The following is a 27,798-nucleotide window of genomic DNA, read 5'->3' as shown; positions in this document are numbered from 1 at the left end:
GAGACCTCAGGGTCTATTAACATACTGTCTGCAAGCCAATACAGACTTGTTCCACCGAGAACTGGCTTGCTGTTAATACTGGACCCACCTGGCTTTGGGTCAGGCAGTGCCAACTCTTTTTGCCATTTTTAGCACATTCCACTGAACTCATTAGTGTTTTGTGCCTTCAGGGGCTGACAAGGAGGAGCAATTTACAGGGCCTTGATGCGTCTGCACAGGTTTTGCTTGACTGGGTGAAATGCAGCAAGGACTGTTATTGTTAGAGCATAAGGGTTCATTTTACCTTCCTTTGTAGCAGCGCACAGGAAGTCAGGCTGTTGCTGAGTGCTAGTGGAGGGATCCACCTGCCCATTCCCATCTTGCTGCAGTGGGAAACGGGTGGCTGCAGGGGTGTGTCTGGAAAGCCTGTTTGAGAAGACAAAGCCATATTGTTCTCACAGTGATTCCCCAAAGGGTRACTTACAGCAGTTGGAGGCCCTTCGATCTGTGAAACTGCCTCTGAGTAAATGCAAAGCCACTGTAACTCTTCACTGCAGAGCTGTCTCATGATAACTGCTGGGAGTTGCCTTTCTGACCTAGGAATTGTTTCTCATGTCAGAGAAACCTCTTTAGTCCCTATTGCACTGAGCGTTTGGTCTCTGGTGGTGCTGGCTGGAAGGAGAGACTCTGACATGTGATCTGCGTCACACTAGGTTTTATTTACGATGGAACTGGAGCAAAGTGATGTCCTCAGAATAGATTTCTGCTCATCTCTCCTAGGAAAGAATTGCAGGGCTCAGTGCAGCAGGGAGCATGTAGGTACCTCTCACAGAGGCCTTCTCAGCAGTACAGGGAGCAAGCTGGGGGGCAGCTCATCATAAACCCTAGTAAAGAGCGTACAACAGCCTGAGCTGGTAATAGGCATGTGCAGGAATGGCGTCCCATTCAGTGCTCAAGCTTGTGGTTTCACTATAACTGCTGTTCCTGAGAGCTGTTGACAGCAGCGGTCACGGGGCTCTGACAGCTCTGCCTCTCCCTAGCCTATCTTGGCTGAGTCTTATTCCTGTCATTACAGACATCCTTGATGGGTGTATGCATGCATGTGTAAGTGATGTAAGAATTAGACCTCTACAGATGAGTCTGTCCTGGTGCTGCTGTGTTCTTAGGTGCTGAATTAACTTTCTTGGATGGTTGAGTAATGGATGCTGGGAACAAGATTTTTTGTTCTTTGCTGGGAACAAGGCTCAAAGTTACGTCCTCAGAATACCCCAGTTTCTAATGGTATGTGGATTCACAGGGGTGCCTGTGCTGATCCAGGGCTCAATGCCAGTGACTTGGCTGACTTGGAAATCCAAGCTCTTTGGCTCTTGGGGCGCTACCTGAATCTTGTCTTGGCAATATAACCCTCTTTGGGGGCAAAAATATGTTCTGGGCCAAATTCAGGTCATAGGTGTGAAATCCAGCTACAAAGGTTTAAGTGAAACCTGCATCAGACTTGCAACGTTGCTGTTAGACATGTTTAGAATTACTTTGAGAGGGGCCATTCCCAGAAAGTGATAAACATTATGTACAAGCTGCTTTATAATTGGGGTGATCCCACCTGCCCTCACGTGTAGAATTATTGTGGTAGGATTCCAGCCCTCCAGTGCTCCATCAGGAAGTGCTGGGGATCAGCATTCCAGCCACATGCAGAGTGAGACAAGACACGGTTAAAGATGTATCTTTCCGTTGATGCTCATAGCCTTTATTTGGTCAGTGCTAGGAAGCATATACAATGAATTCCCTTTCCTCCCTGTGGTTATCTTGTAATTTTTGTAGTTTTGTGATCTTTTTAAATTTTTTTTCCTGTAAATTTTGCCTACCTATGAGGAATTTACTGTAGTGGAGTGACAGTTCTCTTGACTGAATAATCTATACCTGCAAAAGGACTCTCTTGTTACTGAAACCCTGTCTATAGAAGGGCTCATGGTAGTCTTCCAAGGTTGAGCAATTTTTTTTTCCTGCTAATCTGTTAAAATTTCCTAGAGTAGAGTGGAAAATTCTAGTGAAAAACTCTTTCTTSTTTCTCCCTAGTTCGTACTTTCTCAGTCTTGCATAAGTGAGATCCACCCTTGTGGGTGCCAGCATACCAATAAAACATAGGCTTTTGATTTTAAGAAAATACATGAGGGTTTAATGTAACAGACAGGAGAGAAGTCCAGCATAGACGGCTAATGTGTTAGTTTTATTTAAAGATGGTCTCTTGGTGCTAGAGTAAGAAATGTTCTTTAAAAAACATCAAATAAATAAATAAATAAATAAATAAAAATAGGAATAACTTTCCATTGAATAGTTTAGAAAGCTTCTGGCTTTCATCTTGGGAGGAACGAGTACTGTAAAGCATTCTTCATAGCACAGGGTAGGGAGGTCTTCCTAATTCTTCCTGGAACCTGCAAGCCAAACATGAAATAGATGTTACTGGAATCTGTTTATCTGTCAGTATATGCCATCACTGCCTGCAGTGCTTTTACCTATCAAATTAAAAGACCCAGCATTTCTTTTGAAAAACCACTACTAGCTTTAATATTAAACTAAAATGAACTCCTCCTTTCTTTCCCCTATTGTTCTTATGACTAAAGTAARATAAGAGCCTGTGTCCCTCTTGTTGTATAACACTGATGCAGTTGTTCCTTCTCTTCAATGAAATGCTTAGGCAGACTCACCGTTGCAACCCATTCCACTCAGGGAGCCAATTCTGTCAATTCTCCTCCCGAAGCAGCCAGAATCTCTCATCATCCTGGGCATCTGCAGCCCCCTCAGTCTCTTGAGGAAGGGGTCCCTGTAGGACAGAGGGGTGCTGGGTGCTAGTCTGGATTCAGCCTTCTGATCATCGCTGTCATCTACAAGTTCTGGTGGGATCTCCTCTTGGGTTTTGGGCTCTCGCAGGTCAGGATTGGACTCCAGGGCTTCAATCAGTGCAAATTTATCCTCCAGTTTCTCCAGAAGAGCCTGCAAGAGATGAACTAATTTTGTGAAACTCCTACTTTCATGATCACTGACTAACTCTTCCACTCATCCAGTTCTGCATTCATCTATGGTCCTATAGTCACCACTAGGGAGACTGTCAGGTTGGATTCCAGAGCTGTTGGTGATATTAAGCTCTGTCCTCTGTGGTAAATCCCTGCACATTAATTCCACCAATAGGTAGCTCTAGCTGAGAGCTGATTGAAGCTGCCTGTCACAGAAGTATGGCTTAGCGGCAAGGTTAGAAGGACTCTTAGTGGAGAAACAAAGCAGGGTCTGTGTTGCACAGGGAGGTATCACTCAACCGCCCCAATGGAACATAATCTCAAAGTGCTTCTGACCCCATAGTCACTCCCATATTCTCAGAAGTTGCCTGTAGTACTGCTTGCAAGCTGTTGGCTTTCCCTTCTTTTTTGGCTGTTACAAAGATCATCTGCCTGCTTGTCACCCCAGCTATCGCAGTAGACTTCACATGGAGAAGCTCGCGATGTTTCCACTAACTTCTGTTTGAAAGTTGCAGGATTGCTACTCCTTAAAGTAGCATGAGTCTCCTTGAAAATACCTATATGCAAAATTTATGTCTGGATTCTGACTTTCTCCTGGGTATCATACTCTCTAATTTTTAAAGCTTTGAATAACAGGGATCAGATAACCTCCTCAAGGGCAGCTCAACCAATTAGAAGAATCTAATTGTCCATCTCTARAGGTAAAGTAGAGAGGAGTGAACCTGGTGGCTTGCTTGAGGGTGAGTGCATTTGGCAGTCACTCTTCTCAGCTAGGTGCTGGAGACAGAGGAGCCTGGAGTGCTGGGCTTTGGCTGACGCTGTCCTAATAATGTTAGGGAGTTTGTTCTGAGGGTTTGATCCTGAAAGAAACTGGTCACTGGTACTAGTCCAAGGAAATGCTTAAACTGTCAGACTTCATCTTTCAATACTGAGTTTTAAGCTTGTGTTGCTCCCTAGGCTGCTGTAACATAGATTTTCTCTGAAATTACTCATTAAAATATGTATGTGTTAATTTCATAGCTCTGGAGGCTTTTCTGGATGAGTCACAGTACATGATCACACTGTTCCTCTCAATTTGATTCTTAAGTACTGCATTTTCTAAAAGTTTGACCTTGAGTGCTTTTCCTCATCTCTCATCTACATGCTACATCCAGTTCTCTTAAATCCACAAAGCAAGTGCCATACGGCTGTCCTGCTCCACTGCACCTGCCATTTAGTGAGATAAACAGAAGGATCCCACATGAAAGTTTTCTATTTATTTATTCTTTCAGAGCTACTGTGTTCCATTGGATTGTGTCCTCCCTGGGATTTTGCTCTAATTCTATAAGAAACTTTAAGGACAGCTGTTTAAAAAAAAAAAAAAACACTAAACCAAAGCACGCATACAAAAACATCAGAATTATGTTTCTTACTGCCACCCAGGAGCTCAGGTGAGCCCCACATTGGAGGCTCTTGGTCTGTAAAGGTTCTTTGAGCCCCTTTGACAAGCTGAGATGGCTTGGTCACTTTGTCCCCTAGGCATCTCTGATCATTGATCTGGCTATTCGATTGCACAAAGAAAGGCAAAGACACCACCTCACATTCTGCTAAGCCCCCTGAAAGTTTAACCTTGCAAAAGCAAAGAGTCCTCACCTCCATGCTGGCCAGTTCTTTGGCAGGGCTAAGGCTGTAGATAGGGTTGGCTCTGCTGGACTGGAACTGGATGAGAAGCAGCAAGAGGAAGCCACAGGMGAATGAGCCTTTAGTGTCCATGGCGCTGAGCTCGTTGGGAATATGGGAAGTTCAAGCTGCTCCTTCTGAGATGTCTCTTCAGGTCTCTCTCTTCCTTGTCCTATCCTCTCTCTTCCGAATCTCGTCTTTTATACTCTTTGGGTGTGATCTCTGCTTCCTGGGTTATCAGTGGATTTATCTGGGATGCATTCCAGTCCCACTGGAGGCATGCAGCTCTGTCAAGGGAAGATTCCCTTTATTAGCTGTCATTAGGCAGCAGCTGCTGTTGCTGAGGAATGTATGTCACAAGTCAGTGATTTCATGTCACTCCCCCTTCTCTTGATACCAGGCGCTGTGATTACATAGTCCAGTTGGAAATTCTTAGCAATTTTCTTTCAAGAGACCCCTATGGTAAGATTTACGGAGATGGGAAACAACTCTGAAACTGCTCTAAACTCTGCTCAAATAGAAGCTTTCCATTGGGAAATTACCTTTTATAGGGAAAGCAAAAGGCTTTCAGATGAACATTTGGGGAAGGATAAAGGCTGAAGATAAATCTACTTTTAGGACACCTAAAGTATTGTGCACACTTTCCTTCTATATATGGAATACGCATAGCCACCACATACCATGGAGTGTGCTGAAAATCCCAGATTTGGGCCACTTCTCTTTCCTGGTTGCTGTAGAGGTGATCTCACCGTTGAGACTTTGTATTTGTATGTTGCCAACAACAGAGGGGCCCTGAGCTGCACCTCATTACAGACGATAACTTCTAGACCGATTCTGCGGGGACATCGAGTGCCGCCAGCCCCCCATGACAACTGACTTCAACACCAAAGAAAAACACTAGCCTTTATTAACAGCTAAATTTTTTAATCAGTGGGGATTTTTTTAAACATCGATGGTAAGGCTTGACGCTCTGTTAATACAATTTAAAAAAGAGATGGGCGGATTCAAGAGTAGTCTTCTGTACTAGATTCTAATACCATTGTACCAGAACACAACTTGCTCAGTGAGAAGTTATACAGTTTTAGATAGATGGTTTGTGGTGTTACTCAGCAAAGGTATCAGAATCTCACCCCAAGGAAGAATGAGTGAGTTTCTGTGTATGTGTGTTTTGGGAGGGGTTAAATGAAACAGTTGATATATTTTCTAAGAGTGTTTATTTGTTTCTTTGTTTCCTGTCATCTTTGCTAAAAATTGCCTGTGTTTGAATGAGAAATTACAAAAAAGCAGATGTGCTAAAATTGCTTTTCCAGCATTGTCTTTATGCATGTAACGCAACTAAAAATTCCTCCTTTTTACAGAACTGCAGGAGAGTTCTAAATTATGAAGCATATTATTTATGCTTTATTTTCGACTTATTTTGTTACTTGAAATTGAAACAAAAGAATGAAGGTATGAGCAAGCTGAATGTGTCAGTCAAGTAGTAAATTGTTGTCTTTTAACATGAGTATAGATCTTGAAAAGAATCTCCTGAGTACAATTTCTAAATATTAATAGAACTATAAAATATTTTTCATGTCTTAAATGTCTTAACATGGTGTTTGTGTACAAATGTGCACGCACTGTTCACATGATCAACCTACCAAAATTATACTAGAAAGGACATTCTCAAGGTTGTGAAGCCAAGCTCAAATACTACTTTTTCCTAATATAGCCTGAAGTCAGCCCAACTCTGCATGTGTTCTTATGAAGTCCTTTATTATAAGAGCACTTCCTATATTTCCCTAATGTTTCTTTTTTTTGGTATGTGGAGGCAGTACTCATTTTTAGTGTTATTGTGTAGCCCAACCCGTTCTTATTTTGTGTTGTTCAAATTGTGGTTAAGACAGAATTAAGATCCTGATAGCTTTTTTTTGTTGACACTTCCTACCTCAGTGTCTGAAAAACTCACTAATTCRTTATGAATATTTTCTTACTACTCTCCTTAGGTGTGTGCATGTGTGTGTTTGCTCAGGGAGTTATCTTCATTTTGTAAAATGAGAAAAGGTGAGAAGAGAAATTGAAAGCATTTATTAATGCTGAATGCCCAATTTAAGATAACTAGGATCTGGTTGTTTTATCTTTTGTTTCTTTCCTTTCAACTCCCCTCCGACCTGCCAAGTATTCTCCAGTGCTGTCTCTGTGCAAAATCACTCTGTCCCTTGATCTGAGCTTTGCCTGAGAGTTCAGCACATCCACAAAGCAACCCCTGGGTCAGAAATCCCGCACCAAGAAACTGAGGAACACAATGTYGTTGACAGCTGTGAAAAATTTATCTTTGAGCGACCTGCCCACTATCTCCCCCTCAGTCTGCCTCTGCGACACAATCCAGTATTCCGGGGTTGCACTCAATAACTTTGACCCAGAGACACTCCTTTCTTTTACTGGTTTGTTCACTTTCCATCTTCCATATTCCAGAGCACGTATATGAGATGTAGAGCCTGACTTCAGCATTGACAGTACTTTTCTAAGGCAGGGAGATTTCTGTGCCCTATTTCTTATGGTATGTGTGAGAGTACATAGATGGGATAAAATGGCAGACTGTTGCAGTAGCTATTGTATTTACAAAGCCAAATTCTGCCCTCTATTACCCATCCCGCAGCCCTGCTGAAACAAGTGGAGTGTAAAATGTCACAACTCAGCCTGTCATTGTTAAACCTATAAGGCTCACTTTTTTGTTTGCTTGGGGCTCTGGCAAGGCTAATGTGAACTTCTGGCTTAATGACCTAGCTATGCAGGGACAAGACGCAGGCATTGCCCATACTCTGCTGGGCATTTGCCTGATAAAAACCCTGTTGGGAGTCTCAACAGCACAGCAGGTTCTTTTAAAAAGCATACCATAAACAGTTTTAGGGATGGGAAACTGGCACAATTCCCCAGCATTCCAGGGTATGGGATAGGAGGAGTGGGACATCAGGCTACAATAGAAGGCAGTGCAGTTTGTTCAGAGGAGAGAGCAGCTCTCCTCTGCAGCTCTATGCATGAATCCCTGGGAGGAGGAGGAGGGTACGCGTGACAGAACTCAGCTAAAGGTAACGCTGCCCCTTCCCCAGAAGGATGAGGAGAGATCCTTGTCTTCCATCCCTGTAAGGCTGCCCTAAAGGCTGGTGTCATGTGGATTCCTTCTGCCGATACAGCTACCCTGACTGATGTCCCTACCTGCTGCACATCCTGCCAATGTTATCCATTCTCCTATTGCCCTATTGTAACTGAAGGCTGCTGGAATGTGAGCTGATTGTGAAGAGCCTTGGCTTTGTAGTCTCTTCTGGGAAGAGGCTGGATTTAGATTCCTTTCATCTCCCGGTGACTAAACCCTCTGACAAGGCTATGCCATACCCCACCCAAGCTCTGTTTCCCTGCTGTGCAATTCAGTTAGATTGAGAAGGCAACAAATTGCTGAGGCCATCAATGTGGAAGGCAAAAGGAAAATGTAATGATGTCCAGTGCATTGCATGCAGCACCAAGATCATAGGACAGGCCATACTGCAATTAAGATAGTTAAGTGATGCCTCACTTTTTCCGTAGGGGAGGAATCTTAATTTCATCCCAAACATGGATTGCTTCTCTCACTGACTGGGGTATAGTATGTGCCACTCATTGCGTGATGTGGCTGCCCCTTCCTCTGCTGGCCTCTCCAGGCTAAGTGCAGGCAGCATAGGCCCTGCCTCTCTGAGTTCCTTCACAGTGGGATGTTTGAAAATGCCTTGTGCCTTTCTATCTGCTTAGGACTCCTGGTGCTTCATGGTGCTGTCTTGAGACATTGGAGAGGGCTTTGCATCACTACACACTTCACAGTGCATTGTAATGTAGAGGCAAAGGCTCACTTTGTGCAAAAGCCAGGCAGAAGAGGGGGGCTTTGCTGAAGCCAGCTGACACGAGCTGGCCTCCTTCACTAAGAAGTGGTCGTGCAAGTTGAGTGGAGTAGGGCAAGTTGGACTTGGCTACGCTCCACGTCAGTGGACATAGGGAGGAGATAGCCTTCCTCCTGTACTGGACCAGCGGGCTCACCAAGGTGCCTGGCCCAGGTGAGCTGCGGCGGCTGTGGGGGCTGCAGCGGCGCCCCGGGATGCCGGTGCCCTGTGCTCACTGGCGTCTGTCCCGGGTCCTGAACGCCTCTCAGCCCTTCGCCTGCAGTGGGAGCCTTTTCGGCAGTTGGTGCCAAATTTATTTTTAAAGCCATGTAGCTCTTCTGCCCTTCGTGCCATCCCATGCCAGTCTGCAGTGCCAGACTTGGCACTGATTCCAGTGGCTTAACCCATGGGACAGGGACATGTGTAGGACACAACTGTGGGCCATTCGCCAACCCAGTGTTTCTCCAGAACTCATCACTGGACTCTCAGACCTGCCCAGTGCCCACTTACTGGGAGGATTCACAGCTAGTAGTGGTGAACCGCCCCCCGGGGAAGGCACCTCAGCTCACTGCCACAGTCGCAGAGCTGGTATCAGTACCTGACAGTGCCTCCCCAGTGCAGCGAGGAGGGCCACCAGGCTGATCRTTGGCACAGAAGGATGCTCTGTCCTTCCTGCTGCTTAAGCTCTCCAGCTACAACTTGGCCAGACCTTGCAGGATGCTCTGGCCTGTGTCAGGACCAAGTCCATAAGGCAGAAGAAGAGGAGAACTCTGGAGGAGCTTTGTGTAACATGTGACCGTGTGCTGTGCTGTGGTGCTGGCCAAAAATGACTTGCAAAAGGAAAAGCAGGCTTTGTACAAAAAGTTTATTGATGCATACCCAATGCCCACGGAGGCTACGGGGCAGCCCAGCTCTTCCTGCAGCGGCAGCCCAGCTGCCTGGCAGCCAGACACCGCTGCCCACTCTGGCCCAGGGGCTCAGAACGTGCTTCAGAGCCGGCATCAGGTTCAGCTTCTTCCTCTCCTCCAGAAACCTGGGGGAAAAGGGACAGTGAGCTGCTTGGAGAGCTGCTCCGAGGCTTTCAGCCAGGGACAGAGGCAGCTCTCACAGTTCCCCAGCCCCCGTGCCTTGGCGGACAGAGGGCCAGCCCCCTGCCCCAGCTTCCCACCACTGCCCTGCACTGCGGGGAGCTGCTGGGTCTAACCAGGACCTACGGGCTTTGTAGTGGTTGCATCCCAGTCCCGTCTGAGCGCCGATCCTCTCCATCCTCATCCCAAAGCAGCCGGAGAAGTGCCTCCGCCTGTAGGAGGAGAGGAGGCTCCTCCACTGGCTCTGTCCCTCTGCCGGCTGGGGAGGGCTGGGGCCCGGCAGCGGGGCAGCCTGCGAGCTGCTCTCTGGTTCCAGCAGGTCCCACTCAGCGCCGYCGTCCTCAGACCCGGCCACTGGCTCGTCTTCCAGGCCTGGGAGTCCGCCTTCCTCACCCTGGAGCTGCCCCAGTGCCTCGAGGAGGTCCTGGAGAGGGAAGGAGAGGAGAGGCAGGGGCTGTGGCAGGGGGACGATGAGCCCTGCTCCTGCCCCCTTGTCCCCAGCAGGCTGGGTGCAGGTGGCCCAGCCCGGGAGCCCCAGCACGGTACCTGCAGGGACTGCAGCTCCATGCTGCGCTGGCCATCGGCTGCCTGTGCCCCTGCCCACGGCAGGACAAACAGCAGCAGTGAGACCCCGCAGCACAGAGCTGGGAGCCGCATCCTATCCTATCCTATCCTAACCTATCCTATGTGGCCCCACGTCACTGCTGTGCCCACAAACTCCTCCCTTTATATCCTCGCTCTCTGCCCCAAGGGAACTTGGCTGCCTCCTGCCAGATTCCCCCAGGAGCCAGAGCACCACGCTCTGGCCCCTGGCTCCGATAAGGGAACTGGTTACAACTGGCCCCACAGGTAACGCTCCAGGAGAGGGGAGGTCCACTGTAACACAACAGCTCCTCCAAGGAGAGAACTGCCCCGAGTGATCTCATCCCCTCCTGGCAGCGTTCATTTCCTCAGTGATTTCCTGCCACCCCCACCACTCTCCATCACTGTTAGGATAGGAGCTGACACAGTGAAAGGATCTCACGCTTTCTGCCTGTTTGCTCTCCCACGCATCTGCAGGCATGCAGGAGCTGTGGGCTGGCCCAAGCAGGGGGCTGATTTCACCTCCGAGGGGATGAGGAATGGATCATTTCTCCTCCATGGGATAGAGAAAGAGCAAGTGGGGAGAGATGGAAATTCTGCTCTATCTGTAGCAGGTCCCAACAGCTTTTTCTTCTTTATATACATGCTGGTGCTCTGTGAATAGACCAAGTTCTGGGATTTGGTTTTAGGAGATTTTTGTTCCTTGCAAATTCATGTGATGATGTTTCTTGCCTTCTTCTGGCATTGTCTGCAAACCTTCCCTTAAAGGGCACTAACCTTTCAGTGGCCTGAGTCTGCCTTGAGCAATGGTATTGCTAGCTGACAGTTTTGCTATAAAAGTTACTTGCTCTCCAGCCATTCCTTGGTTACAGGAGGGAGTGAATGTTCTGCAGTCACCACCATCTCCCCATGTCCCTCCATCTTACCCATAAATGATGATGCATTACCCTCATAGCATGGGTTGGAGTGAGAAATTCCTATGGAAAAATTGTTCTTCCCAGAAAACCCAGGGGTCTTGCTCAAAGGAAGAGATTTTATGGATCTTTGGATTTAGACTTCCCACAGAAGTGTTTGAATTACCAAATCTGCTTACTGTAACAGGTAGCCTATTTGTATGAAACTTTCTCCTATTTTGCCTCAGAACTTTACAGCTGTTTCTCATCAATGATCAGGCAAAATTTTGGCTTCTCTCCTCTGTGAATGACCAATTTCAAGTAAAAAAGAGTACAATTTCCACTGGTCCTGGGGTGCAAATCAGGATAGCCCTGTTAGATCCTTACAGAATGAAAGGCAGAGCAGCAGAAAAGGTCCTTTCAATCACCGATTAGAGCAATTACGCTCTTTCTCTGCTCTCTGTCTTCCTAGTTTGCTTAGCCAGTACACTCATAAATCTCTCTAGTTTCACTAGATACACACTGATTTCTGCTGTCTATCTCAGAACGTGACCTTTGGCTCAGCAAAGCCAAAGAAAGTCTTTTCTCTGAGTTCAGAGATTTTGAACTAAGCTGTTGTGGGCTTACTACTGTTAGGTACTGTATTAACAAGCAGCAACATACATTATGCTTTTACATCTCCTTACCTGATGTTGTTATCTTTGTGTTCCACAAATCTCCCTCCAGCTGACATCATTTATCTTAGATTTGAAGCAAACTAGCAATATCAGCTGGTGTGGGCCAGTTTTCTCTGCACCCAGCAGTCAACAGTTGGCAAGTTGTTTTGTTTAAAGCATCATAGCAAAGAAGAATTCAAGGAATAATCCAATAGAGAAAAATGAAACACATGTTTTGAAAGTCCAGTGCACGAAAGAAGGAGACTAGCATCAGATGGGAGCTGTTTTCTTGTTACAGAATGAGAGCAGGTGGCTAACATGAAGATGTGCCTCATCCTTGATTTTGTGTGTACTGAAGACAGGTGGGAGTGGAAAGGGAGGAAGCAGTGAGAGCCTATATGACTTCAGCAATGACTAAGGGAAAATTTAGCCTTCTTGCAATAAATGATGTAGGCTGGAGTCTTAGATGAGGCCAAAACTTGATTGCTGCCTAACATCACTTATGAACAGGTACCCCAAAAGCAGGCATATTTGAGAAAAGTATCTGTATTTTTTTTTCCTCCTCTATAGGGGTCATCTTACTGTAGGCTTGTCTCCTTAGCTGCTTTTGTAACCCTACTCTGTAAATTCATGCACTGTTGCTTAGTGGAGATGGAAATGACGCAGCTAGAGATGAGCTTCCCTCCATCTGACTGGCATACTAACTTCAAAGGTTGGCTTTGATTATTTAAATGCTAATAGAACTAAGCAGATTACCTAAAGTACAAACACACCTGGCATCAGCCTTAGGGATCTAATTATGGAGCCTTTTATGTGAAATAAACTGTTCTTACTTTTTGAAAAGTGGCTTTTTAAGATGTTCACACAAAATGCCAAGTGAGAGGATGCCAAGTTACCAGCTCAGCCTCTGTGGAATTGGAGCTCTTATCTATTTCTTATTTGTCTCCTCTAGGACTTTGTACAAAAGTGGGCAGCTCACAGTCTTCAGCCTTTTCTGATCTCTGTTACTATATCTGCAAATAGTTTCACTGACCCTTACTTTATGTTGGTGTAGTGAACTTTGGAGATGGGCTGAGGATGTTCAGGAAGCAAGCTCTGGTAGCACTTAACCCTCAGATTTGCTACCATGGGATTTTTTTGTGTATTCAGCGCTGAAATTCTAACATTAGGAAACGTTCATGCCTATGAAAATGTGTCTGCTCTAGGGTTACTGAGAGCTGGGAGCAGGTTATCAGACCCAGGATTATTAGGAAGGACAGAAGAGGGTTGTAACCTTCAGCTTGGCACCACCTACCACATGCTAGCTCTTCATAGTTTGACACCATAATGCCTGCGGGCTGTATGGTTTCACCTTTCCACCATGTAAGTTGCAACTGGGTCAACTCCAGGGTTAGCATGGCTAAAGAGAGAATCTGTTTAAGAAAGCTGAATGCTTCCCTCCAGGTTCCAACACGTAAGCACGTCTGTTTCTTCTTGGCGTAAGTTGCTGTGAATTGGGGGAAAACAAATGCAATTCTTTTACTGACTGTGTGAATGTGTGTTAAGTTAGAATAATCGGTCAGAAATCCATCTTCTCATGTTTGTGCAGGACTGAGGCCTTTGCACAATGAAAGCTACAAAAAGGGAGAGTGGTATAGGTACTGCCCGACAGGACTCCAGACCTGCAGGAGGAGGTGCCCATGAAGCACCATGCAGCCTGTAGGGCTCCATATCCCAAAGCTCTTCATGCTTTGATCAGACTGCAGCATGAGTGTCAAGACATGCACAGCCCTTCTATTGAAACGTGGATCATGCTGACAAACTGATTTATTCTTTCATTCCCCCCTCCTCCCCCTCCCCATTTTGATCATTCATCTGGCTGGTGAAATGCTTCATTTTCATGATATTTTGCTGAAGAAAGGCAACAAAGAGTGTAATAAATTCAATACATGGGCTATTCCATTGCTCAAGAGCATGTGCTCAGATGTGCCTATGTAAGTGATGAGACCATCCTTTACCAGCAAGTGGCTGTTTAGGGTATTTTCACTGTTGCTGATCTGATCAGATACATTTTAGGTATAATCTTGTATTTATTTATTTTTGTTAGAAAAATATTTTGCAATCTCTGGTTTTCTCTGTGGAAGAGTAGGGTACCCTTGAGCTTTCTTCAAAGAAGAGTAGTATTCTTTGGACAAGATGAGGTATACTAGTAAGAAACACTTATATTTACATTTTTGCTCTCATACCTCCATCAATGACAGATCCAAACATAGAGTAACAGCTGTCTACAGCTGTCAGCTAATAGAGCTACTCCTTTAGTTCACATTACAGCAGTGAAAGGCTTGGGGATTTGTGTCCTGGATTTGGACCATAATGATTCTCTCTTCTGAAGAGAGTCTTGTCCCTGTCCTGCTTATGTTCTACTTGTGTTTTTACTAAGCCCCCAAACAAAGGGTGGATGTGCGCGTGTGCGTKTGTGTTTTTCTTTCTAGCAACAGCTAGGAAGTTCCTTTTCACCAGAAAGCAGCTCTCTGAAATGCTTCTAAGTTCTAGAGGATTGTGTCTGACTGTAAACTGGGGCACTGTTTTATTTTCACTAATGATACATGGAAGAGAATCACAGCAAAGGCTTGAAGCAAATTCACCAAATTATGAAAAACAGTTTATTGTCCATGACATAATGAGAACTGTTCATTTATACACTTATAACACAAACAGTGCAAATGTCTTCATTATTACATTTCAGCTAGATACTCACAAATTATTACTCTGATACAAATAAGCAATATAGAAATGGTGTATTATATTGGCCAAGTAATTCTGGGGAGGGTTGGGGGCAATTTGTTCTGTGCATCATCTATAGATGGATTGGTGGAGCCAATGTGAGTAAGGGTTGAACTTCTCACTGAAAGGCAGCAGGTCCTTTGAGCCCTCAAAGTCAGTCCTGTCAAGAAAGCAGGGTAGTAAGTAAAAGCAAGAGAAGTTGACAGGATTTCATTCACGGAAATTAACTGATTTCTTACTGTTCTAGGGCCAGGTTCTGCTCCACTGTTCTGCTCAGAGGAGTTTCTTTGGATTGACACAAGCATCCCTGGGGTGCAAACCTCTCTGATCTGGCTTCTGTGACAAGATGAAATGTTTACAACTGACTTGGTGAAAGCAGGGAAGAGCAGGTAAAGCAGAGATGTAACATTCATGGCTTTTAAGCATGCATCTAGTGCCAGTGATTTCTGAGGAGGGTAAAATTAGTTAACTATGTTTGGGATAGGACGATAGAAGTTACTTTAAGGCACCCTTTCCTTAAAGCTGAACTAAATCAATTCTTCTACATATTTACAGAAGTTATATATGAATATACAGACCACCTGCCTCTGGCTTTCTCTTACCATAGTAAGCAGTTAGCATCCCAGTCCACTCAGTGACCCAATTCTGTCCAGCTTGACACCAAAACAACCCCTGGATAAGCCCTTTTTGTTTCTGCCTCGATACCTCCGGGGTAAACCCATGAGGTCACTGAAGAACCTCTGGACAGCATTGTCACTAGTGGACATGCCCTCAGGCTGGTCCCTGGTGTTTCGGATCCACTGGAACTCAGACTCTTGTTGATCAAAGGCACCTGTTGGAATCATGTCATCTTGCTCATGGTCCATCACTTCTGAGACCAGCGGATGCTCCAGATCCTCATCTAATAATTTGGACAGACTCTGAAAGAAAGAAAAGGTAGATGATGGGGAGGGAAGAGAGGAGAAAAGGGGAGGGTTTCTGGGAACTCATTATTTTCATATAAAACATGGTCAGTGCTAAGTTTGGAGAAACTTATTTTGATCTTGTTTCAAAAGATGAAGGTATTGAAATTATTTCTGAAGCCAGCAGTGGTCACCTTTAGCTTCTGGCCAACCAAGCTCCTCTGAACTCACACTGGATGCTCTCTGTATGCTCTAAGACTGTATGGTGTTACTGTACTCTATAGTTCTATACAGACAAGTTGCTGGCTAAGTCTCTCCTGGAGCTAGGAGTCTGGGGTATGGGATAAATTGGGAAAGACAGTGAAAGAGGCTTAGTCAAGAGTGAATAAGGAATGACAACAGGTAGTTGATACCTTGGAAYAATAAGAGCAGTTATGCAATGACAGAAAACATGACAAAGTTGGTGCTAGAAAGATTGGATGATTCTTTACAGACTGGGAGGTTATATAATGTATAAGAATACCAGATCACTGGTTGGGGAGCTGAAATGTTTTTTTCTTAATGGCTTGGAATTCCTACACACACAAATACACAAACACATGCACGTGCATGCACACACTCTTTCTTTCTCATGCTCTGCCTCTCACACTCCCGAGCAGGGACTGCATTCCCTACTGCACCACTGAGCTGGGAGGAGATCCCCCTTATGTTCATACAGGTACAACCCATTGATTCCATTTGCAGGGTAAAAGAGGGGCTCAAGGAAGGAGCATGCAGGTGATCACTGTAGGGCTGAAGATAGCAGTCCTTCCGGGCAAATTCCTTTTACTCCAGAAGTTTATTGCTTCACTGAGTCACAGAGTGACCCTAACCTGCAGCCCCCAAACTGACCCCGCTGGAAAAAAACATCTTCCTTTCAATTACCTAATGTGATCAGAGATTTAAATCAAGCAATCTGTTACTTCAGTTTCCCTACATTTAATAACCCTGTGTCTGCCCACTTCAAGATCCCTGCTGTCATGTTCTCTTGAGTGTCTCCTACTACACTAGCTGGGGTTGGAAGAAATGTAACTAATCTGAAGTATCTAAGTCCTAAAGAAGCATCAGCTTCTTTCAGTTCTATTGAGCAGCCGGACACTTACCTGTAAGCTGGAAATGGGCCTGGCCCTTGCCTGCTTCTGACTGACAACAAGCAGCAGGAGGAATCCAGGGCAGAAGAGAAGTTTCAGGTTCATCTTTGTGTTGTGGTGTCTCTGATTCCTCCTCCCCTTCAGTCTCTCCAATTCAGTGTTGCTCTGTGTCTCCAGCTACCAGCCTTTATATCTTCCTCCAACCCCTCCCAAGTCTACCTTTTGAGTTCCTGCCAGAGCAAGGATTGGTTTGAGGTTCTGATCTGTTTTCATTCTCCCAAGAGGAGGAGGAGGGAGAAAACAGTTCTCTTTTCTGGCTGGGAGTAACAGGAGCATTTTACACTTAGGCAATGCAGCATCATTTTGTTGCTATGAATTTGAAGGTCTCAGCAGCCTGCTGTCTTGGTGCTGCCTATGCATGTCAGTTACCTTAGCTCAGTGTTTCTTGGGTTGATCACTAAACCTTTCCTTTAGCTCTGGAGAAAAATAATTGTGAGAGAAGTACAGAGTGAGACAGGAAGTGAATTGTATCCACTGTGCATTCATCTGGCTCCTTGGTCATGGTGAAATACAAGATCAGAGGGGCAGGGGGTCTCTTAAAAGCATGCTATGTAAGAACTAAGTGTTATTACTTAATGTGATAATAAGGCATTAGTAACCTATGAGAAGGAAGAGTGTGATTTGGGGAAGAAGAAGGGAAATCCACATCATAAAAGTATGACAAGTAATTTGCTTTGGTTAAAATGTAAAATCTCACTGGCCTGAGTGACTGAGAGTATGGCTGAAACCAGGATTACCTATAGAGAAAGCCCCTACATGACTTAAGAAATTCCTCTTCTCCCCTGGATCCAGCTTAAAACATTTTCTCTATGTATCATTTCTCAGTTTACTTTGCACAATTTTTATTACGACTGAAATGAGTCTGAATGGAAGCACAGCCCCAATCTCTTTCCTACTATATGTACAATTGCAGGGACAAAATAAAGCTACAGATCAGAAGGTACATGTGGTGTGTTCTCTCTCTCTCTCTCTCTCTCTCTCTCTCTCTCTCTCTGTCTCTCTTTCAATGGAGTGAATTGAAGCATCAGGTTCAAACAAAAGGGGTTTTGTGAAGTGTGAAAGGACTCAGAAGAAACTGATTCAGTTTCTAGCCAGAGCCTTGAGGATATTTGAGGTCATTACTGTATGCCAGGCCTTCCTCTATTGTAAAAACACCTGTTAGATGTGTGGGTGCTCTGATGAAGATGTATATGGATAAGTGATCTTCCAAAGCCCCATTTCTTATGAGTTCTTCATTAGGTTCTATATCAAGAAAAGGCCTGTTTTTCCATTTTGGGGACAGGGGGAAAGAGCAGCAATAAAATCTGTAAGTTGCATGTCTGGGGCAGAAGGGGGCCTTGAAATCTGGCCCCACTGGAAAGTGGGAATCTTCCTGAATGCAAAATAATGCATCTTGATCTTTCAATGAGTTTTTTCCCCACATGTGGTGCAGAAAGTTAAAGGCCATTAAGCTGTATCTGTATGGAGGAAATGGCAATGAAGGACCATCTGGCACTCTTTGTCATAATTTCTTTGAAGTTAATATTCTTGTTGTTACTGAAAGCTTGGAAAAAATCATTCTGTGATATGCAAGTGCATTTAATGTTTTCAGACATTTTTCATCTGAAGATCAATTTAAGGCACAATGGTTGCATGTCTCTAGAAATGGTTGTTCTAAGGAGACAGCTTATAAACATCCCTTTTTGACAGAAGGGTAGGTCTGATGTTTTTACTTCGCTGGATTTTTGTTGTTGTTGTTGATGAAAACCACATTTGATCTGAATCTTACTAAGAAAGGAAATCATCACAGCACAACTTTATCAGTGGTACATGAGCATTCCCCCTTCTAGAGAAAGTCAAAAGTAATTTCTCATTTCTGAGTTTTGAGGTGTGTTCTTTGCAGTCTAACAGAGTTAGTCTAATGAGTTTCAGACTCATTTTTTCTCCTCTAAACAAGTTTACTGTTGTTTTGTGATTTTGATGACTTGTCACATGTCTGCATTGATGTGGACACACTTGATAATGAGTCTTCTTGGGCTCAAATTCTTTGAGCTTTTATTTTTTCTTGTTTGATTTCAGAACTTGTAACTATTTCCTAGGACTTTTGAATTGTTTCTCTGGTAACTGTTGGAAATATATACACTAGCACAGTGGAGTCCTTGTCAATGATTGTGCAGGTAAAATCACAGAATAATTTAGATTGGAAAGGGCTTCTGGAGCTTCTTGGTCCAACCATGTGCTAAAAGCAGAGCCAACTTAGATCAAGTTGCCCAGGGCCTTGTCAAACACAGTTTTGAAAATCTGCAAGAAAGGAGATTCAGCAGCCTCTCTGGGCCTTGTTTCAGTGTTTGACTGTCCACTTGAAAAAATGATTTCCCAAAATCTAACTGGAATTTCCCTTGTTGCAACTTGTGCCATTGCCTCTCACCCTAATGCTGTGCAGCTAGATGCTGTCCCTAAGCCGAACAAAAGGATGTTGCATCTCCCAAAACAATGATACTCCCTGTGAGTGCTTTTTACATAGTTCAGAACCTAGGGGAGGACAGCTTTGCTCCATCTAGTCAACAGCTTAGTTCAAATCACATCTAGTGCAGTGGACAGAAATAGTTAGAAACAGAAAGCTATTCAGCAAAACTCTTGACCTGCCTGTCCAAATCTCCTCTGGACTCTGATTAGCATTGGAAGTCAGTGTCTGAATATTCAGTTTCAAAAAATTGCTATTGGGATGATTCAGTTAAAAAGTAGAGCCTTCAACAAAAAACTTCAGTCCATAAGAAAGGAGGAACTCCTGTGGAAAGTAGAAAATTTGGGGGGGACAGGAAATGGTTTTGTGCTTATTTCTGATTTGAGTGTTCTTTTGTATGGCAAACCCTCCATATAGGGGTGGAAGGAAGTACAAAGAGGAAGGCAGGTTGGCACGTGTTGCTGATCTCCAACAGTAAATTGCTTCCTAGCTTACTGAAATCTCTCTCCTGTACCAGCAGATATCTTGTTTCTTATGAAAAAAACAGATAGAGCATACTTTTCCTCTGGAGATACTTCTGCCCCATCTCTACAGGCTGCCGTGAGGAAGCCAAGCTCTGAAGTTGATAGTATGTGGCATGCTTAGCTACCACTGAGCACTGCTGCAGTTGCTCATTATCCTCCTCTCTCCTAGCTCAGTGACACCTTTCAGCCTCCCCCTCCTCCCCAATTTCCCGGGCCAGCATTTCCCAGTTCACCGCAGCTAATTGAAAGGGCAGTGACGTGTTTGTAGCACTTTCATCAAAGTGGGATCACCAAGTCCTTGATGGAAGCTGACACTGGGGGCCCCTCATTATGAGACATTAACATTTAGCTGTGGTATTCAAGCATTTGCTTGGTTGTCCCCCTTCCTTGCTCTCTCCTGAGTCGTCTAGTGGCTGAGCTGCGTCAGAGTTCAGTGCACAGCATCGCGAGCCCAGCCTTGGCTGGTAATTACCTAGCTGCAGGTGCTCAGCTTGCTCCTCTGGCACTTTGTTGCCTTCACCTTTCATTATGTGCTGACAGCAAGGCCCTGTTGGGGGGGTAAGGGGGGGGGCAGGATCTACAGCATCAGTTCTTGCTACAGAAAATAGATCAGACACAGAGACTATGAAGCTCACTTACCCTGATGTAAAGCTCAACCTATCTATCRGATTTGTATCAGCATAATCCAGAGCAGAATTAGGCCCCTATCTCAAGGATTCCTGGGACTGTATGGTGGGAGGAACTCCCTACATCTGTAATAGCCCATCTGTGGGGAATAAACCAAACCTTCACTAATGGGGGACTCAGAAGGAACTTTCCTTGTGGGCAGGTCATCCCAGAATGGCCCACTGCAGATGTTTCCTCTCCCCACTGATGGCCTGGTGGGGCATCTTGGCAGAGTTAAGGCTGGGCTAGCTGGACTCTGGGTCTTACCTAGTCTGGCCTCTCCTGTTACCTTGTTTGCCCTGTTCATTTGCTGAACCAATCAATGCTGATACTTCAGACCTGCTGGTTCTCCTCAGGAGCACTTGCATGAGGGATGTCACATGGGGGGAGAATGTTTCATGGAGAATATAGATGGCAATATCTAAATATTCGTGTCRAAGAACTCTGCATTAAAATATTACCTCCTTCTCCCTCGGTACCTTCTGCGGGACTGAAAAGGGCAGTAAGAGGGATTCAGTGCTATTGCCACTCTTTTCTGGGGTCCCAAGACTGCACTTTGCCTTTGCCTCATCTGACCTGCTCTCTTTAATGCTCACTGATCTCTTTGACAGGAGTGGAGAGAGAACATTTTCTTCCAGAACCTTTCTGTGACCCCCTGGGACAAGAAAAAGGGCCTGGGCTACCTGAGCATAAGGAGGGCAGTTGACTGTCATTTAGTAGCAGGTCGTAGGTCGTTCTGGAGCATTGGGTTTCGATGGCAAAATTTTAATATTAGGTTTGTCAGGCACATTTATCACATTCTGCTGACATTAATAAAGCCCAACAGGGAAACAGCAGTGGGGGGAGGGAATGAAATAGCTTGAGACTGTGTTCAGTGCTAGTCAAATAGCTGTCTCTGTACGCTTCTGTGTCTCACTACTGCTTGCTGGGAGAGTATTTGGGCCCAAATCTGATCTCTGCCACAGCAGGGGTGGAAATGGAGAAGCTGCATTGGAACTCTTTATCTAGCCTGTAGCAGCCAAGATCAGAGTCTGACTTCCCTCGTTACCCCCCAGTGTTGGCACTGGGATGACATTAGGGAAAGAAGTGCAATATACACTGATTCATAGCTCGGTATTCCTGGCCCCCTTTCAATGATTCATCGCCTCAAGGAGTTTTTTCTTTATGCATGAGAGCATTTTTAGGTCCAGTGGTCATGCTGTATGGTTTGATGCTAAAGATCCCTGGTTCTGCTCTGTGTTAGTCTTGCTGATGTTTATAACGTTTTTCTGTAAATTCTTTCAACATCTAGAGGCAAGCTACTTTTCCCAAAGTACTTCAAGCACACAGACCCACTTTCCGTGGTTCAGCACTCTTCAGCAAATGATATTCTCAGTTCTCAAAAGAAAAAGTGGAGAGGGAATAGATCAAGTTATTGGTGTAAAAAACAGCAGTAGAGCAGGGTAAAGCGGATGAAATGTGAAAACTGCTGGACAGCTGGTATGAAAAACACAAAAGTCTATTACAGGCTATAGTACTGGAGAAGATTCTCAGGGTGGAGAAAGAGGGTTTTGTATTAGACAAGTGTGAAAAGAGTGGAATGAAAGCTAGGCAAACATTGTGGGATCAGCTGGAACAAACTTCAAGGTTTTTGGASATACCAGTAAAAGGGAGGCTGAAAAAAATAGGAAACAAGCTTAGGTGTTTAGAGGAATGGCACAGTGCTGCTGGCCAGTGGATGGTGAGAGGCAGAAGCCCAAAGAAGCACCCAAGTTCCATAAATCCATGCCTGAAGCTAAATTTTTGGCTAAGCTTCATCTCTAGCAAGGAGATGAAAAGCATCTTGCTGCCATCTTGTTCTGGAAAGGTGGGAACATTTAAGCAGGCAGGTTGTAAGTAATCACACTGCAAGTGAAAACATGGATTAGCTGGGCCTGTGTATGTTTTAACTGTCTCTTTTCAGTCCTGTAGCAGCCAGTCCCACGACTCCCCAGCCTTTAAGTTGATCCTTGAAAGTTCTTGGGATGATCTTGCACTGGTCTGTTCAGAATCGAGCCTTTCCTCCTCTTTATTGTATTAGATAACTTTGGCATTTAAATTCAGGCCTAATTGATCTATATATTAATGCCTTACAATAGAAAGATGACATCTTCAGTGGGAGCTAGGTCAGGCCTCAGTTTGTAAAATTCTGCTTACAGCAAAGCATACAACCAAATAGCAGCTAAAAGAAGAACGTCCACAGTTCCTAACCTCTGACAGGAGGAAGAAGAAGAACTGCTCCAGGGCAGCATAGGGATTACATATCCTCAATTGTTTCGAGCTGAGGGAAAGATTTCCCTAGCAAAGCTAGAAGATCCTTCCTGTGAGATCTCACCTAACCTCTTCACTTTGGGTTGATTGCCTCTGTCCTTAATGAAGTGTGTGGTGACCTCTTCTGGTGAGAAGAGACTATGCCTCAAAGTTTAGTTAGAATGAGTCCTGATGAGAAAGAAAACAGGTCAGATAGATACTGTAAGAGGTTTTGATAAAATGACCACTTTAATCTTTGATCTAAGAACATGGTACATAAGGTACCAGAAGGGGCTGAGTGACTCTTTCATAGACATTAGACTCTGGTAGCCGTGTAAGAATGTGTGAGTGGTTGTGCATTGTCTTGGGAAGGCACATGGTATGCATGTGATACATGAATAAGTGTACATGAGACACAGAAGTTTGTGTGTACAGCGGGGTGTCAGATGTTCTGGTGGGTGTTTAAATTTAGATCCACCACTAGATGTGTTGGTCTGGACTCTTATGATGGATTTTGCAGAATTTAAGTTCCCATTGGACAAGATGCAAGTGGGGTGGATGTTTCTTATACATTTTTGGCTGGGGTAATATTTGACCAATTTTTCTTTGCAACCTAGTGCATCCTGGAATAGCTGTGAGCAGTGTCAGCAGTGCCCATTGATCTAGAAGGTTTGCTAGCAAACAAGCCAAATAAAGGGGCAAGAGTTCACGCCATCCCATTGTGCTATTTATTGCTGCATGCCATTTGTCAGTATTGAGCGTGCAAAAAGAGAAGCCATTTCTAGAAATGGCTAAACAGCTACAGGAATGAAATGGCACCTGTCCTAGAAGTTGATGTGATTGTTTACTTCACCTCTCCCTCCCCTGACTGACTGATGATGAACCCAAGAATAACTTGACTAACTAAAAATGTAGTCTGTTACATAAAGCTTGTCCTCCACTAACGCTATGTAGACTTTGTTCAGTGTGTGAGAGAGTGGCGCTGTGTATAACCTCAATTTTGTATTCCCAAAGCAGGGTCCCAGTTGTCCTTTAATTTTGATACATCTTAGACCTGTGGCCTGTCCTTGACTGGAGACAGGTAAAGGGGAAGAGCTGTGTAGGTAGGTAGATGCCTGCTCTTTGAGAACAGGGAGGGCTGTCTAGGGAAACTAGCCAAATTTCTGCTTACCAGAGAATTCCTGTATGTATTATTCTTCCTCCCACTTATTTACAGTCCCCTTCACTGATGCTTCTCATCAGTTCAGGCACATCTGYATATTTGCATGTGCCGAAGCTTGCTCGTTGGAACTGGAAGACAAGTCCTTCGTGTCACAGTGTGGCAGCAATTGGTTGTGCCAGGAAGACTGTCCTGGAGGTCTGCCGTGGGCGTACACTAGACTGTGTGTGAGGGGGGAAGAAAGCTCCTTGCTGCCTTGAGTGGGGGCAGTGGGTGAGCCACAGCGGGAGGAATGCAGCCTCAGCCAGAGCCTAACTAAGCTACTCTTTCTTAGTAACTCACTGTAGCCATGGTGATTGTTATCACCCAGTGTTCTTGATTTGACAACCCTCCTTTGTTTTCCCAGAAAATACTCACTGCGTTTGCCAAGCCTCTGGAAATAGCCACATCCTTATGTGGTGGAGGGTGCTATGGCCCTGGGCCAGAGGGGCAGGATATTTTAGCTGTTGCTTGTCAGTGAGGTGGGCGAGTAGTGTTTCAAAAACTAACACTTCTAAAGCTATGATAAAGTGCTCAGGCTACAGAGCTGGAGCCTGTGTTCATGCTTGAGATAAACTCCACTGTCAGTGCCACATTCACACCTCTCCTGTCACTTTAGGCACCCCATGGTCCTGCCTTTCCCACTAGTCACTTGCTACAAAGCCTCAGCACATGGGTGTCAAGCCCTGTGCCCCAGCCTACAGAGTCCCCAGGGGCTGCATTGTTCCCTATGCCCTTGTGGTGACATTCAGGTGGCCAGAAGAAGTAAAGTGGGTTAGATTTGTAACCTCCTCATTTTCTTCTACTCTGAACTTTCTTTGGACCCAGACATTTCCCTGTGTGCTGCGCTCTCTAGCCATTGCTATCCTGTGAAAAGAGAAATGGGTGAACTAGCAATATATCAGGGCCTGACACTTTTGTGGTGTGAGCTAGGGGATTTACAGTAGCAGGATTGCATCTTCATGTGACGGGAGACACATGCACCTCTGAAATGACAGAGATGGGGGGAAGGCAACCACTTCTGTAATCCCACTGTTAAATCTGCCCATGGATGCTGAAGAAAGTAATGCTTTCACTTGGAGTGACTTACAGCCCCTTTCTCTCTGTAAAAGTTGATTTTAAGTCAGATGTTCAGTGGCTACGGGCTAGACAGAGTTATTCTGGAATTACAGGATTTCATATAATTAATTCACTTACAGAAACAAATGACACTTGTGTATTGCAAATGAATGCTGTTAGAAAGCTGAAATACATGGGACTGTGCTAGTGGATAAAAAAGCTGTTCTTCKGAGAAGAATTGTTAAATCAATGTAAAACCAGAGTTTAAATCTAGCTTCAGGATGAGGACAATATGGAGTTCAAAGGTTTCCTCCTTGATGTATGGTGTCAGCTTCAGCTCACAAAAGGGTGTTCCTTGTAAAGGCAAGTTGTGTCACACACACACATGGATGGGGACATGGATGGGATTTTGTCACAAAACTGAAGAGGTATAACATAGGTCTCTGTTCACTAAGTGATTGGAGAGTTAAGTTTTCTACTTACGTTTATGTCACAGTCAGCCAGATTAAGAATCCATGAGACTGATTGCTGTTGACCCTCCAGACAGATACAGCCTCAGTTCTCTCTAGGTGTTTCAATCCAGATCTCGAGTGATTTTCAACCTATATGAGGCTAAATTCTTTACTGGCATAAATGACACAGCTCCATTGACATGAGGGGAATTCTGGCCATTTGCACAAACAAAAAAATTGGTTCACAGCTCCATATGTACACAGACAACTGTGGGTGTGCAAGTCCAGAAACAGCATTTTTTCACAGTTTGCTTGCACTCGGTGGAGCTGTCAGGCTTGAGTACCAGCTGCACATAGAGGGGTTGTGCAGTGTATCTGTGCATGCCTGATAGTACTAGAAGGCTACAGGAAATGTTGGGGACATATTCATGACAGTGATTTGGCTCCGTGGTCTGTTAAAATGGGGCCCTAGATGCCACCTTTAAATCTGAACTTGAACACCCTGGTTAAATTGCTGTGGCCCACAGCAGTGAGTAGGAGGTCCAAGAATGAGTTTAATCAGTGTACATCTGAACTTCCTGACCTGAGGGAAATTTTTTCTGTACATCCATTGGTTCACTCCCTCCCCCAAGACTACTCTGTCTGCTCTGCTTTGAAATGAAAGCTGGGGCTYGGGAAGGCTATGCAATAGTAAATAGAATAATGAACAGGTAGGGTAAGAATACAACCACATGATCTGTTTGAGTTGGACACATTACTATTAATCCTTGTTACAGGAATTAGGGCTTCAATGCCTTCTGAAAGGCAGGAGAACCCTCCAAAGGGTCCACAACTGAGCGCTCAAAAACCATCTTTGAAAACTCCACTCTAAACTAAACTCTGCTGCTGTCATTCACCTGTGTCCTATTAAGAGCATTCCTTAATGATAGGGGTCTTCTCCCTAATAGAGATAGCAGACTATTATAAACATTTAATTACATTCAGATTGTGGAAACCTGTGGACAGATGTCTATGCTCTAAACCCTTAATTGTGTTTAGTTAAAACCAACACAATAGTATGGCTGCTCTTTGCACAGCTGATAGATGCCACAAATCCAGAAAACTTCAGGGGCAGAGAATGATTTTAGCTTCTCTTGCTCACTGGAGATTCCTGACATACCTTCTGCATTGTTTGACCAAGAGGATTTGTTTCACCATGTCACCTCCCTGAGGATAACAGCACATTTTTTGCCTGGTGTTGAAGCGTGAAGACCATTGTGAGCCATGACATCATATCTCAGGCCAGAGCAGACCAGGAAATGACCAAGAAGGCCTGAAATATTGGCCATGGGAAGAATGAATGGAGGAGAGAAGGGATATGATACAGCAACATTATTTAGCCTAGATAGGTCAGATGCACATGACAAGTTTAATGGGACCAGAAGATCTTTGACACTTTAGCACATGATGATATTTTAGTGCAGAGGGATGGCTCTGAGAGGTGGAGGTAAATTAGGGTGCAAATCTACTAACTGACATGCTAATAAATCATAGCTGCCCTTAGGCAATAAGAAGTAAAGGAGATATGATCCTGAACAGCTAAACTGCTCTGAATCTGACCTTTCTTTAACTCTAGGAAGTTTAAAATGAATTCTGAGTCCTGATCTCTAACCCGAGCTAGAGACCTACTTCCCTCTGGACACATCAAAACTACCAGTGAGTAAAGATGTACATGTGTATTAATGATAATGGCTATTTGGGAGAGGAATGGGAGAAAAACAGTGACCTACATTTTCTGTAAAATATCTTGGTTTGGGGAAAAATAATCATTATAAATATTGGTTCAGAAAGTGAATAGCTTCAACTATTTTTGAACTGATTTAAATCAGAAGGGGATTAGCCAGTAGAAAAAAATAGGTTTGTAAGGTGAATTATCTCTGAGGTTTTGCTCACTGGGTTAGAAAGCCCAGGGCTTGTTTGAGTCCAAGGTTCCAACAGCCCTGGGGCTTATCCCTGAAGTCAGAGCCAGGCCAAACCTTCAGGCTGGGTCACATCAGTCTCATTTTGCCCACAGCACAAGAGTCCTTCTTTAAAGCCCAGACAGACCTGACTCCCACACAGATCTCCTGCTGTCTTGCTGCTAGTATGCTTTGTAAATAAATCTACTCTCCAAATTGGTACAGCACGTTTATTTGTTGGTCTCTCTCCTTTGTTCCTTCTGTCAAGCCTTGAGAGTAGGGGAGTATCTCCTAGGACTTAGCTGCTTTTGGGACTGTTACTCTGTAATTGGATGAGACAGAAGTTTAGCCAGTGATTAAAGCATTGCTTTGAAAACTGGAAATATGCATCATTTCCGTGATCTCTGTCTGCGATCTAAGCAACTTTTTGTCTCTGTTCCCCTTGCATGATGCATGTATAATGCTACCCTATCTCATGTGGGTGAGACTGGGTTATTGCCTGTGCAGCTTTGTGATCATGGAGCCAAGAATGTGAGCTTTTACAGATGCTCAGTAATAGCCTGATGACCAGAAAGCTTCTACTGGAGGTGAGAGGCCATGTTGAAAGCTTCTATACCTCTTAACTGTAACACTGCATGGCTTTC

General features: G+C 44.6%; 3 protein-coding genes across 3 annotated transcripts; all 3 read right to left on the bottom strand.

Moving 5' to 3' along the window:
* Positions 1 to 884: 884 nt before the first annotated feature.
* On the bottom strand, positions 885 to 6,210 carry LOC112970116 (natriuretic peptides A). The gene is made up of 2 exons (XM_026074137.1): positions 4,620 to 6,210; positions 885 to 2,967 (listed from the first exon to the last, which is right to left on the bottom strand). The coding sequence occupies exons 1-2, from the start codon at positions 4,737 to 4,739 to the stop codon at positions 2,668 to 2,670; spliced, it is 420 nt and encodes a 139-aa protein (XP_025929922.1). The 5' UTR covers positions 4,740 to 6,210; the 3' UTR covers positions 885 to 2,667.
* A 3,330-nt stretch (positions 6,211 to 9,540) lies between these two features.
* LOC112970023 (natriuretic peptides A-like) lies at positions 9,541 to 10,278 on the bottom strand. The gene is made up of 3 exons (XM_026073933.1): positions 10,168 to 10,278; positions 9,748 to 10,045; positions 9,541 to 9,566 (listed from the first exon to the last, which is right to left on the bottom strand). Exons 1-3 carry the CDS (start codon positions 10,276 to 10,278, stop codon positions 9,541 to 9,543), a joined length of 435 nt encoding a protein of 144 aa, XP_025929718.1.
* Positions 10,279 to 15,079: 4,801 nt separating this feature from the next.
* LOC112970102 (C-type natriuretic peptide 1-like) lies at positions 15,080 to 16,684 on the bottom strand. The gene is made up of 2 exons (XM_026074111.1): positions 16,560 to 16,684; positions 15,080 to 15,435 (listed from the first exon to the last, which is right to left on the bottom strand). Exons 1-2 carry the CDS (start codon positions 16,650 to 16,652, stop codon positions 15,130 to 15,132), a joined length of 399 nt encoding a protein of 132 aa, XP_025929896.1. The 5' UTR covers positions 16,653 to 16,684; the 3' UTR covers positions 15,080 to 15,129.
* Positions 16,685 to 27,798: the final 11,114 nt, after the last annotated feature.

The sequence above is a fragment of the Apteryx rowi genome, unplaced genomic scaffold, assembly GCF_003343035.1.
Source record: "Apteryx rowi isolate R43461 unplaced genomic scaffold, aptRow1 scaffold_38, whole genome shotgun sequence".
In the NCBI taxonomy this organism is placed as follows: domain Eukaryota; kingdom Metazoa; phylum Chordata; class Aves; order Apterygiformes; family Apterygidae; genus Apteryx; species Apteryx rowi.
Note: the sequence above shows the minus strand (reverse complement) of the source record. Positions and strands in the feature narration are given on the sequence as shown.